General features: G+C 34.3%; 1 protein-coding gene across 7 annotated transcripts in view; it reads left to right on the top strand.

Moving 5' to 3' along the window:
- Positions 1 to 122: 122 nt before the first annotated feature.
- LOC115220797 (mucin-5AC) overlaps positions 123 to 13757 on the top strand; it is a 56007-nt gene continuing 42372 nt past the window's right edge. For 5 of the 7 annotated variants that reach the window (XM_029790945.2, XM_029790943.2, XM_029790941.2 and 2 more), the window contains exons 1-3: positions 124 to 274; positions 10494 to 10561; positions 11078 to 11127. In XM_029790945.2, the coding sequence (XP_029646805.1) occupies positions 10510 to 10561; positions 11078 to 11127 (102 nt within the window). In that variant the 5' untranslated portion in view covers positions 124 to 274; positions 10494 to 10509. Of the gene's footprint in view, positions 275 to 10493; positions 10562 to 11077; positions 11128 to 13757 lie in introns of all 7 variants that reach the window. The other 2 variants (XM_029790942.2, XM_029790940.2) reach the window with 1 other exon arrangement.

Here is a 13757-nt window from a genome sequence, read left to right as displayed (position 1 = left end):
AAGTTACTGCTGATATTTTTTTTTTAGTAATTTTTTCCTATAACACTTCAAATAAATCCAATACACCTTTACTTTTGACAAATTTTATTGGTTTAGGTGAATAAATACAACGATTATTATAAAATAATATCAATTAATTTTCGGAAAAATAGTCTTCTCCGAGAATAGCGAACGTCGGGCGAACATCAGCCATTGTTCCGTTCGCCTGTTTTAAATATTTTTATGCGATTCAAATGTAAATTTTAAAACCAGTATTTGTAATATAAATTAGCGGGTGAGTATAAATATATATGTATATTTCGTAAAACTATTTGTTTCCTTCAATTTCAATGCATGTAACCAAATATTTAATCTAATCTAATGCTTTTCCTGAGATAAATGCCTATTCCCTTTGTTAACCAACAATGGAGCGGGGGAAACGAAGACATATGGATTGGAATATATATGAAATGTTATGGGGAGTGTTGATCTTCCGCGATAAGAATTATCTAATGTTTCAAACCAAGTTTTGCTATATTACTCACAGCTATCAAATTTTCATTAACAAATCCTTCAGTTTTTTTTTCTCCCCCTTCATGCCAGCTTCTCCCAAAAGATTAATGATTTGTCCCATATATATATATATATATAATAAAATAGGGTAATAATAAATTGTTATTACCAGTGGCCTAGCACAAAAAGCGAATTAGTCAATAGACTATATATTATTCATATAGAAATACATTAAGAGGCTTCCAAATAGGAAAGCGTTGTGCTAGAACACAAAAAAGGATAAATTCACGAAAGGAATGAAAATTAAAAACATTTACCTTTCATTCCTTTCGTGAATTTATCCCTTTTTAGTGTGCTAGCACAACGCTTTCCTATTTGGAAGCCTCTTATTGTATCTATATATACATATATATATATATATACATATATATATATATACATATATATATATATATATATATATATATATATATATATATATATATATATATATATATATATACATATATATAGAATATATAGAAACAAATTCCATCTCGTTCATCAACTTATGGATATTACAATTTTCCATTAAAATTGTAATATCCGTAAGTTGATGAACGAGATGGAATTTGTTTCTCCATTTTCTTATTTGTATTATAAATTTACGGTAAAAATATTTTTTTACCTCGACCCATTTAATACAATAAATGAATTAATTGCATTGCAATTAAAAGCATTTACGTATTAAGAATTTGATAATTTACCAACAGTATATTGGATAATTGATATCCCTTAATGGGTTACATTCATAACCCATATCTTACTTTATATATATATATATTTATAAATGAATTAATTGCATTGCAATTAAAAGCATTTATGTATTAAGAATTTGGGTAATTTACAAACAGTATATTGGATAATTGATATCCCTTAGTGGGTTACATTCATAACCCATATCTTACTTTATATATATATATATTTAAAATGTTACATTGCTGACTGTGAAGTAAAATAATTAAAAATGAAATATTTTTGGTCAGTGCCCGTCCTGTCATTTCTAAGGAAATGGTGTTGCATCATAAAGCGTTTTTCGATTTTTTTACTATAAAATGTAAGTATGGCGACACAGCACTGCACCAACCAATATATGGATATAATATTCAACATTGATCCTTAATTCAGTAGTTACTGAGAGTTTCTTGGTCTCCTTTCCTTTGTATTGAGTACACACAATCATGTTTTTTTTACGTCTAAATTATGTTGGTTGGGTTGGAGTAGGCGAAACAGCGCCACATATGTGTTTAATGGATAAATTCGAGTGGTCAGAGTTTGCACCCTATTTTGATATTCGCTTGAAATTATTTTACCATTATTTTTCATTTAATGAAAAAATAAAAATATATTGTGAGGAGCTACTCTGAGTATCTCGTTTCTGATCTTCAGAACTCCGTTTTTATGCATTTTACTAGGGATCGTTCTAAATATCAAATGCAACTACCAGGATATATATATACACACACATAAATAATCCTCAATTATATGTAGCGTGGATGGATATTAAATGAAGTCACCTATATTTATACATTTTCCCCTACGATAAACGAAACTCTTCTACACACTTCCTTATTATATTGCTTTGTTTACTGATGTGGAATATGGGGGATATATTACTTTCACTTTAATCTTTCACTAGATAAGATGTAGAAAAAAATATAATTAAAAAATATTGATCCCTCCCAAATATAATACAGTTTTATTTAGACGAATATAATTTTTTTTTTTAATGTTGAAATTAATATTAGTACATTTGTTAATTTACTAATATTAATTTCTACATTAAAAAAAAAATTATATTCGTTTAAATAAGACTATTATATTTGGGAGAGATCTATATTTTTTAATTATATTTTTTCTAGTTGAGGTGTTACGTGCAAGTTGCGAAGAAATTTTTGCGTTTTTCCTCTTTATTTCTGTAAATGCTATATTGATGATATTTCTAACAGGTACAGATCCTGAAATTTAGAGAGGGGTTAGTCGAGTGAATCTGATCTGGTATTTGACTGGTCCTTTATTTTATCAACCTCGAAAGAATGAATGGTAAAGTTGACACCTCAGCGGGATTTGAACTCAGAACGTAATCAGACGGACATATTTTTCTTCCCGACGCTCTATCTATTCAGCCATTAGCTCGCCCTACCCTACAAACAATTTGGTAGAGGGATAAGTCGAACCAATAGTGATGTTCGAGCAATAAATAATTATACGAATGAGGACTATTTTTGCAGCAGTAATAATATTTTAATCAAATAAGATCATGTTGGAATATAAGCAACGGATCGATTAAAAAAAAAGTCAATTTGAAGTGAGATAGGTGTTTCTCTAGAATCTATTATATTGTCCGCTAAAGTGTATCGTCTTTTTGTTTAGTAATTAATTAATTTTTTTAAAAAGTGTCGACTTTCCCAGCAAAAAAAATTTACTCTAGAATCCCTTAGGTCACGCGACTCATTAGTGTTTTAAGCTCTGATTCTCGCCGCAACTATTTCCTCATTCCCCACCCTACTTCTATTTTAGCCCGTGTCTTGAACTACATTTTGCAGTAATTGGCCTTTCCTTTCCTTTAAAAAGAACACTAGGAATGACACATGAATAACTACATGTTTCCTCTATTTGGTGGAAATATCCGATTTTCTCTCAAAATCACATCCATTATGGTTATAGTGAAAATTGGTTTAGTAATTTTACAATTAGTAGGCGATTGTTATCACAGCTTGCCTTTTTTCCCCGGGTACTACTTAAGAAGAGTGGTCCCGGTGCGCGCATCCGCGCTAGCTAGTCGTGACTAGTCGATCCTTATTTTGTGTTTTTGTATTTTATTTACTTTGTATAAAAAAAATTTTTATTTTGTGTTTTATTTACTTAGCTAGGTAGTCGTTCTAGGGTTGACTAGTCACGACTAGCTAGCGCGACTACGCGAGTGCACGCACCGGGATCACTCTTTTTAAGTAGTACCTCCCTCCGTTAGGTTTGTAGCTAACTAGAAATATAGGTTAGGTGGAGATCAAGATTTAACTTCCTGATCATTTTATAATATATACCTGTTTAATATGAATAGTTCGCGGTAAGATTATTTTTACCTCTGTACGATTTTTATATATCTATACTGAGCCATTCACTGTATACATACAATAGAAAAACAAAAATCAATTCGTGTTCGCTGATAAGACAAAAGTATCCACTGTTGGCTGTCAAAATTTAAGATAATTGTTATAACCACAATTACTAATTTTGAATCAGCACGGAAATATAAATTTCTCCTCTTTCTCCAGAGAGAGAGACAAAGTCAGAGCCCTAGTTCGTTTTGTGGATTCTTGGAAGTAGCATCAGCCTTCTTAGTTCCAACATCGGTATTACAGTTAAAATTTCGTTATAGGATTAGAATTTGGAACATTTAGAATATGGTTTACTGTCGTTTAACTCCAAATCAACCACTAAACGTCTTGTCCTTTTTATCTATTTGTTTCAGGTAAAGTGTATCTAGGACTATTCTATTCCAGCGTGTCCTGCCTTTTTATTTTTTAAGATATAGCAGGCATGATTTTGGGGACAATTTCTCTATTTCTAGCATCTGGAAACTGCCATGTAGAAGCTTCCTCGTTGGTTTGATGGAACGTTAATGATGATATTTGAGCTACTAGTTTTTATTTTAAATTGATAGGGTGTTGAAAGGCAAAAATAGGATTACATTAGACGTTATTTCTTCAAACTTTCTCTCCGAGAACCCTATTTATTCGCTATGAAACCTTTTTAGTGGTGATGTGTTTTATAATTTTTAAATACGGGTATTTTCAAATCTTTTATTACTAAACAAAAAATGGAAATAAACTTCTCGAGAGCCTGTTTTGTTTCAATTTTAAATCGTTTTCATGCAACTATTATATTACTAATTATTGCTACAATGTGAGTTTCATCCCAAAAAGAAAAATGATTACCATTTTTATTTCGTATATAATTCGCACTATTTTACAATAGATTTTAACTGAAAAAACGAATTTGACTTATGCGTGGGGCAATGCTAAAACTATGAAGGGACAAATTTTGTACCAAGATTTATTAAACTAAGAGTGCGACTTACACGCAAGTAAATACGGTAATTTAGCTTGAGATTAACGAACTCTGAGAGATAGAGAAAAAAAATGAACCAAGTAGGGAAGTCTTCGAATATATAGTGACCCATTTTGTCAAACTGCAGTTAATATTTGTATTTCCGATGCCGGCGATTTTGGTGTGATCGAATCCAAAGTAAGACAATGCAAAATACACGCAATATGTTTGGTTCATATATATATATATATATATGTGTGTGTGTATACCGTAAGCCACTCGCTGCCTAGCTGACAAAGTGAAATTTACTTTTCTGGAGGAAAGTACAGTGTCCAAGGCCTTTTGCAAGCCATCCTAGATCAGTGAAATCGATGCTATCTTCCTCTTGGACAATTGTAAATCAACACCTGCTGGGATGGCCTAAACAGAAAGAGAATTCTACAAGCCGACCATTCAGAGAATAGAAAACTGGGCATAATTTGCTTAAGGGGAAAACGGTGGACTTTCGGAATAGCTGTCCAAACAAGTTGGAATTTCTCCGTTTTTTTTCTCGATTTTTTCCAATGTTTTGTTTTTAACATCTCCACCTCCCCTTCGTATCTCTACGACAACTATTCCAAACGTCTGTCAGTAATAATTTTCATAAGAATTTAAAAAAGAAAAACATAAAAAGGGAATTTTTTTCTCACTATCATATCTCGCTCGTCCGTCTATGTTCCTTGTGAGTCTGTAACTTTAAACACAGATTCATCTAAAGAGAGAGTCGAGCGTCGCATTGTCGAACGTAATTACTTTGGAAGAATTAAGTTTCAGTTCAGTAACGGTGAACCAGAATGCCATGTGGTATTTGGCAGACGGAACAATCGACGCCTCAAAAATGAAAGTTGGATATAAAATTTCATATTGGTAGTAAGACCGAAAGTATTTTTAGGTCGATTCCGGGCGCCAGGGGATGATAATCTTTGGGATAGAAAGTAGAATGAACTTAAAAAGACTGCAAGACAAGTTCCTGACCATTCACGACACTTCGGTTGTTCCTTTTGAGAGTTGCAGGATTTGTTTCGTTGCTTTATGCAAAAGAACTAGTTGCTGTGGTCATTAGTCTATCATACAGTTCGGGACAGGCATGAACAGCCTTTTTGTAGAAGTGGCACACTCGAGACCTGGTTTCACAACCAGGCAGGCTGCACTAATAAAACAGAAAAAAAAATTCAACGTAATTTTTCATTGGGCGGGTCGTTCTGAAAGTTCCGCGAACCGCAATTTGCCCATGTTGGCATGATTTCTACGGCTGGATGCCCTTCCTAACGTCAACCACTCCACAGTGTACTTAGTGCTTTTAACATGGCACCAACACCGGTATCTATTCTGCTGTGAATTACGGGTTTTCTTGAGTACAGCAAAGTGCCACTTACCGGCAAAAGTGAAAGTGATGTATACTTAAATATTGCTTAACCACTATCATACTTAAAATATATTGAATAACTTAACCCTTAACTTTTATATCTACTTTTTCATATCTATAATTGATTTCAATGTTTTTTTTGTTTTTTTTCTTTCTTTTTTTTTTCATAATATAAAATTTTGGTTAATGTCTCAATTTGATATGCTGATTGTCTGTATTGTCCCTTTGCTGTTCAAAAAGTTAAATGACAGTCGATGTGGTTTTATGTTGGTGGGGCTATCAGTTCACTGTTATAGGGGAAGGTGTCTGTTCTGGAAGTGGGTGGTTAAGTGCCCGGAGATTTATTTTCCAAACAACAATGTGTAAATTACTACTAATCTATGCGCTTCGTATATGGGTTCCTTGCTCCAGCACCCAAGGTTAGCCATACAAAAGTCCTGTATAACGTACCATTTTTCACCTACTCTGGTAACTTTCCATGAGTAATTGATTGGTACTCGGTTTTGCTGCTTGTTTTCCCCACTTTCTGTTTTCACTTTGTCAAGGACCATCACCCCTGTCTTAGTTGTATTTAGTTTATTGATTTACTTGTTCTATCTATATATATACTATAAATAAAGCTGTAATATAATTAATTTGATTTGTTCTAAATTGCACGGTAGCCGATAGACATTTGATTGGCTTTCGTTCAGTTGTGAAAGTGAAACGTTGCGCTGTTATTCGGAAATCAAGCATTCAACTTTCTACAGATCCCCTAGCGTTAGTAGTACTACACTATGTAGTGTTTATTTCTACCCGCTTTCAATAATTTTTAATGTTTTTGCTTCAATCTTTAGGTTTCATTTTATCTTCAATTATTTTTGCGCTTTGTTTAACCCTTTTGCCGTGATTATCATTCACTCGTTTTGTCTCTCTCTCTCATATACACACACACACTTTTTTCTCTCAAATTCTACCTCCATTCTTTCTCTTTGTTTACCAACGTCTCCCGCTACCACCACCACCACCACCATTTCATAACATTTCCGAATATATCTTTATTCCTATCAATCTCTTGCCCTCTCTATTTTAGAATTTTGCTTTCTTCTTCCTGCCTCTTTTTTGCCCCTTCCCGTACCTCCTCTTTCTCTCTTAGTGTGACATAAGCAATGAGAAACTAAAACTTGACACGTGACATAGCGTTACTTCATCTCTACAAATATTTAATATACGAATGTGCAGCCAGTTAATCCACCCACCCCACCCACCTCACTTATGGATTTCAATATACACTGTCGTTTACTGCTATGTGACCGACTGTTAACTATACATAGCACCTGCTATTGATTCAGTGCTACATCGTTTCACTATAGTAATGGCAGTCTATGGATTGGCAGATCGTTAATGCGTCGGACAAACTGCCTTGCGATATATATTCTGGCTCTTTTACTTTTAGGTTCAAATACATTCAAGATTAACTTTGCTTTTCACCCTTTCGGAATCTATAAAATATAATACCAGTTAACTACTGGAGTCAAGCGGTATCTATTAATTCCTCCTCTACCCCGCCCCGAATAATGATGAGTCAAGCTTTGTGCTATTATTAGAAACATATGTGTTAGTGTAAATAATTGTTACAATTTGTGAAGCTTCAGACGAAATAAAAAAAGACCTCCAATGTATATAGTAAACTTTATTCATTCGAAGCTTTTGACTCAATCTGTCGTTACTCTGAGTTTACACGATCGCATAACATTAAAAGTAGCCACCGAGTGAATCAACTCCAAGTGAATTAGTATGAGTGACAGGCTATCAATCTGCTCGGTAAGCAGGTTAGTGCAGTGGCGACTACTACCGTTGCTGTTTTACACTTAAAAAGATGTGATTAATATGAACGAGTTAAGACCCCCACCCCCGACAAAAAATGACGACGTCACCTCAGTGACATCTTGAAATAATTAATCGATATTTTACATTTATGTAAAAGAAAGCATGAATAAAACTGGCATTCATGATGCATTATTTCTCCCCTGCTAGATCTTAATATTTCTTACCATTTCTTTCTGTTGTATAAAACTGCAGACAGTTTCTTCTTAGATTATCAGCTGGAAACAAATGTCGTTTTACCTGATTTTAGAGCACTTGTTACCTATACACTTCCTTTTGAGTGCTTTCCTTGCATGTGAATTCCATGTTTACCAGTGATACAAATAAAAAAAAGAAATTTTTTAACTCATCAAAGTAGCTTTTAATAAAGGTTGTTCTAATTGATTTAGATCAGTGATGCTGAAGCTTTCTTTTTAATTATTGCCCTCTTTTAACACTATTCCAATGGTTCATGTAATTAAAAATAGCAGACAATAGGTTGATCACTATTGAATGACTCTTTGCACATCACAAGTCATTTCATAAATATAATATGCAGTGTTAAAACCAACATTTCAGCTACTATAATATAGTAGCTGAATCAGATAATATAATCAGATGATTCACAATCAGAATAAAGATTGGAAATACAGTGAAACCTCATCACAAGCAAATTGGTTTTATGAACAATTTTTCAAGGATAAAACGTTTAGGGTGACAAATGGTGTCTCGAGTAATGAACATGCAAGCCAGTAGCAACATTTGACGACAAGCTGGGAGTATCAGCAGGAGAGCATCAATTGTTGTCTAGTTTTCACTCTGTATATCCCTGCTCAAATTTGCTGTGCCTTCTCTTGAAATTCCTATGAGAAAAATAGTTTCACTTTATAGACATTTCAGCCTTCAGGGACAAATCAAATTCATAACCTAAGATTCCACTGTATTTTTAATATTAGGGATATTACAAGATGTGTCTTTCACACACTTAGTAGCCTCTTTTCCCCCAGTACTTAGGTAAAAATTTCCACTGTCCCCCAGGGGATGGTGTTTCTCATTTTTAAAAGCATTGTTTTAGTAATTTGACACAATTTTATGTTTTTATTTCCTCAGCAACCTGTTAAGAAAAATTCAATAATGGCACATTTTTTTTTAACCCAGCACACATAATAACCATCTATACTAGCTATTACTATAACTTTCTTTTAAAAAAATTATAACAAACTACTTCAATAAACTGTATATCAGTGACTGCAATCTTGCACTTTACAGGCCAACTTCTAAAAGCAGTTCTGCATGCCATACAGCTTTCCATTTCTTATATTAAAATCCCAGGTCAAATCACAAAATCATCCATCATATTCTGTACAATGAATTGTCAAATGAAATGGGTTTTTTTTTCTGTATTGCATTCTTTTCTGATAATCAGTCTATCTTTTACCAATATTCTGCTGAGTTCCATGCACATTGTTGTTTTTCTATAATTGTTTTCCATATAATTTTGAAATCTATGCTGAAGATAAAACGCATTTCAAAACATCATCTAATAAGAAACAAAAAGCATTTTACAGCAATACAGGAATGGTTATACTAAAAAGTGTCTTTTTAATGACAATCACAGATTAATTCAACAGAATTTATTTCAATTATTGTACTGTTAGGTTTTGTTTGTTTTAGAAACCTAGAATAGAAGTTCCTAGTAAAACCCTGGTCTGAAGCTCATGTTATTTCATTTCCCACATCTAGACATTTTACACCATTTAATGTTTCTGTTTTTACAAGGGCAGTAATGACAATCCAGTTCATTTCTCCAATTATAATACCTCTTTCATCATCATCATTTAGCGTCCGCTTTCCATGCTAGCATGGGTTGGACGGTTCAACTGGGGTCTGGGAAGCCTGAAGGCTGCACCAGGCCCAGTCTGATCTGGCAGTGTTTCTACGGCTGGATACCCTTTCTAACGCCAACCACTCCATGAGTGTAGTGGGTGCTTTTTACGTGCCACCCGCACAGGTGCCAGACAGGGCTGGCAAACGGCCACGGACAGATGGTGCTTTTTACATGCCACCGGCACGGGGGCCAGGCAAGGCTGGCAACGGCCACGATCGGATGGTGCTTTTTACGTGCCACCGGCACAGAGGCCAATCGGGGCGGCGCTGGCAACGGACACGGTCGGGTAGTGCTTTTTGTAAGTTTAAAATTTGTTTTACTCCTACTAGCATGTATCAGGCTAGATTTTACTGACAATTGCTCTTACTATTGCCAACCCTTAGTTGGCTTTTCAAGTAAAGGATATTTTTATTCCACAAAAGTGCAGGGCAAACAGTCATAATTTCAAAACAAGGAATGTAAACTCATTCACCATTTCACTCAAGCAAAGCTGTCAAATGTTAGCATTCATGCATGTTTGCACACACTCACACACACACAATGTGCATGCATAATTATATGATGGGCTTCTTTCATTTACCAAGTACATTCACAAGGCATTGCTCAGTGGGACTGAACCCAAAACTGTGTTTTGTAAAGTGAACTTCTTAATCCTGTGTCCACCTATAAGATATCAGCAATTTTAGTTAAATGTTGCCATGTCTAAATAGACTCTTCTTGTAGTAGTTTGTTATGGAATATAAGTTCTTAAGTAACTTTTGTATTACATTTCAGATAGCCATTCTTCACTATGGCTCTTCCAAGCTACAAGAATCCACCCACTGTTTCTCAGAGTACACCACGTGAGTATTCTTTTAACTTTAATCTCTCTCTCTCATTCTGATATTGTGATCATGGGCTACAATATTTCACTAAACTCATCTTCTAAGCTCTGACATTGTTTAAATGTGTCTGCTCTTATATGTTTTAGGTAGGGATTTTGTCTGTTTAATGAATTTTCTAGCAGACCGATGTAGGATGCTTCCTTATTGCAAGGGGCAGTCCTAATTTTCTGACAAAGTTGTTTTGTACTCTGTGTATGCAGCATGTGAAATCTGTTGAAGTATATATTCTAATACCAAGATTCTTCATTCGGTGTGGCCATCATTGACTGTTCAGCTCTTCAACTTGTGAATAAAATATAGAAATCACAAACAACTTCTACAGAAGAAACATCACATAAGAGCTTGATAGCACAGTTTTTCTGTTGTACCTAATCAAGTCTTGATTCAAAGAGAATTGAGACCTTGTTTTAAAAAATTTTTGCTAAATGAAATTAGATAAATGTATTTTAATTCTATCACTTTCTTCTTCTTCAGAACGCTCTGGGCGTGGTTATTCTAATTCCAGTCAGTCAGCATCTGGTGGGGTATGTCTACAAATTTCTATTTCTTGTCTTATATTGGATATTTTACTCATTTCTTTCTTTGATGTTTATTTAAATCCACTTTGTTTCAACCAGTGATGTGTGTGTGTGTGTGTGTGTGTGTGTGCGTGTGTGTGTGGAATATCTATTTAGGAAAAAAATAGGTGAGATTTGTCCAGCCTACATTAATTGTTTGAGAAGGGAGGTGCAGAAAAATTATGCTTATTTAGAAAGAGAGGCCAGCAACAAAAATGGATAAATGCTTCATTTGTTAGCTCAGGGACTTAGAAAGTGCGAGTTAGAGTGCTAGAGGGATGTTTGCAGTTAGAGAAGCAGTTATTCTCTTTAACATTAGTTTTTGAAGATAGGGGACCAATAAAATTATCTTATTTTTCTGAGGAATAGCCAAAAATGGGTGTACCATTTTGAATATAGGACAGCCAAGTGGTTGGTGGGTGTTTTTTTTCTTTTTTTGTCACCTGTATTGTGTAAATGGTCATGTTCAGTCCACCTAGCTGTAAATAGGTACCATAAAAGAGTGATATACTTATCTGTTTTAAATTTCTTCTTTAGGAAAAAATAGTTTCCATAGCTAATTTTAATTGACAGAAAATTAGTGGCACTGTTTAATCCAAAATGTTGCTCACTTACTACTGCAGAAACTGGTCAGTGGAGCTGAAGGCTCTGTGAAGCAACATTCCATGGCGTGTTCGCAGAAGAGAGAAACAAGGTGGACTAAGTCATGTTGTTTGTGGGTCAACTGATATTGACACTGAGAATAAGACTGCATGGAATGATTGTCGTTACTCACAAGTTTGGTTCTCAGTTGAAATCTTTTCTAAGATGGCATATTATTTTGACTCTTTAAGTATTTGTTAAATATTCAACTGATTTTGATACCATCCAGATGTTAAGTATATCTGTTGGGTGACAGTACACTTCTTAAAATTAAATCTCATTTATAATAGTCTTTTATATCTCTTCTCTTCTCAGCTCATTTAATTATCTACTGTAGTTAACTCTTGCTAGAAAACTTATACTTTTTTTATACATTTATTTGAGTTGGACCTCTTACAACAATGTAGGAGCTAATTAATATTCAGCTATTTAGATTTCAAGTGCTAATAACATACTGCAAAAAGCTTTGTAATGCTTGCTCCCATTCATTATATTCTAAGTTCAAATCCTGCAAAGTAAACTTTGTCTGTCACCCTTCTTGGATCAAATATGAGGGTTTATGTAATTAACTAACCCCTCCCTAAATTTCTGGTCTTGTGTCTATATTGGAAATATTATTATCATAAAGAAAGGCGGACTGCTGAAGTCAGAAAAGTATCGTATGAATTGCTTTTGAGGATTTGCTATGGTCCTTTGCTTTCTGAATTCAAATCTGCTAAGATCCACTTTGCCTTTCATCCTTCTGAAGTGGATAAACTATAGTACCAGTCAAGAACTGAGGATTGATTTAATCAACTGTTATTTTGGTTGAAGGCGGTGAAAAATGCCTTGAGACGTTTAGCTTTACTCTTCTACATTCTAATTTAATCATTCTGATGCCAATCATACACAAATGACAGTCCATAAAAACTACCCTTTCCTGAAAGATATGTGACCTGTGCCAAAGATAACAAAATCATCATCATGGTTGTGCACATGTATGTATGATTCAGTGAATGTAAATAAAAGTCTGTTAGGTTGTTAAATATGTTGGTATTTGGTGCTGAGCTGTATTAAATGCTTTTATGATGGCTGATGAAAATAAATACTATAATATTTTGAGAGAATAATTCAATCAATTATATCTTATTCCTTCATAATATTCCTCAGTAGTTTCAATTTGAGGGTCTCTAAATTGTAACTTCTTTTAACCTGTTTCTGTATCCTGTATTTTGAACAGTCCACTGTCAGTCTTCATGTGTGCTGTCCTTACGTGTGTGCGTTCTTGTATTGCTAGTAGGGTTTTAACTGCAAACTTTAATCTCCACTACAAGACTGATTGCAGCATTGTGTTGAAGAGCATTAAAACTCAGTAGCTATTTTACTGTAGACCTTATGGCTCCAGCTGGCCTTGTCTGAGGTTGTGCTCTGAAAAATCACTGTCCATAGCTTCCAGTGTCAAGTCCCTACAAAGCAGACATCATTCCTGTTCTGCTGTCGAAAGCCATGGACAAAGTTTTGTTAAAGCCAGCAAGTAGAGCCTGGTGACATACAACTACTACTGACTCCATTTCAGCGCTGGCATGCTTGGGAAATCATGGCAACACTCATTAGTGTTTTAACTGATCAACGACAGTTGTGAGCAAAGCAAATGGAAATGATACTGCCAGATGACTTGCATAGTGGATTTAATCTTACACCAGGAATAAACCCAGCTTCAGAGGAAAAAATTCTACATTTGAACACAAGTTAGGAAGATGTGTATCTGTGTGTGTACATGACAACACACTGAGGTACTTGGAGATGTTCATTAGAGTAGACTGAGCAAAACAGTATAGAGTATAGAAAATCTGAAGGTGCCGATTATGATGCAGGAACTAGAATGATAGATAAAGTAAATAAAAGTAAGTGCACCTGTGAAATTTTTCCGAGTATTTTGGAACGCTCTATAGAAAAAGCTTATAGCTTCTTTCAGT

Source organism: Octopus sinensis, linkage group LG17, assembly GCF_006345805.1.
Source record: "Octopus sinensis linkage group LG17, ASM634580v1, whole genome shotgun sequence".
NCBI classification, from domain to species: Eukaryota; Metazoa; Mollusca; class Cephalopoda; order Octopoda; family Octopodidae; genus Octopus; species Octopus sinensis.
The sequence above is the reverse complement of the archived record's forward strand: the minus strand, read 5'-3'. Positions and strand labels throughout refer to the sequence as shown.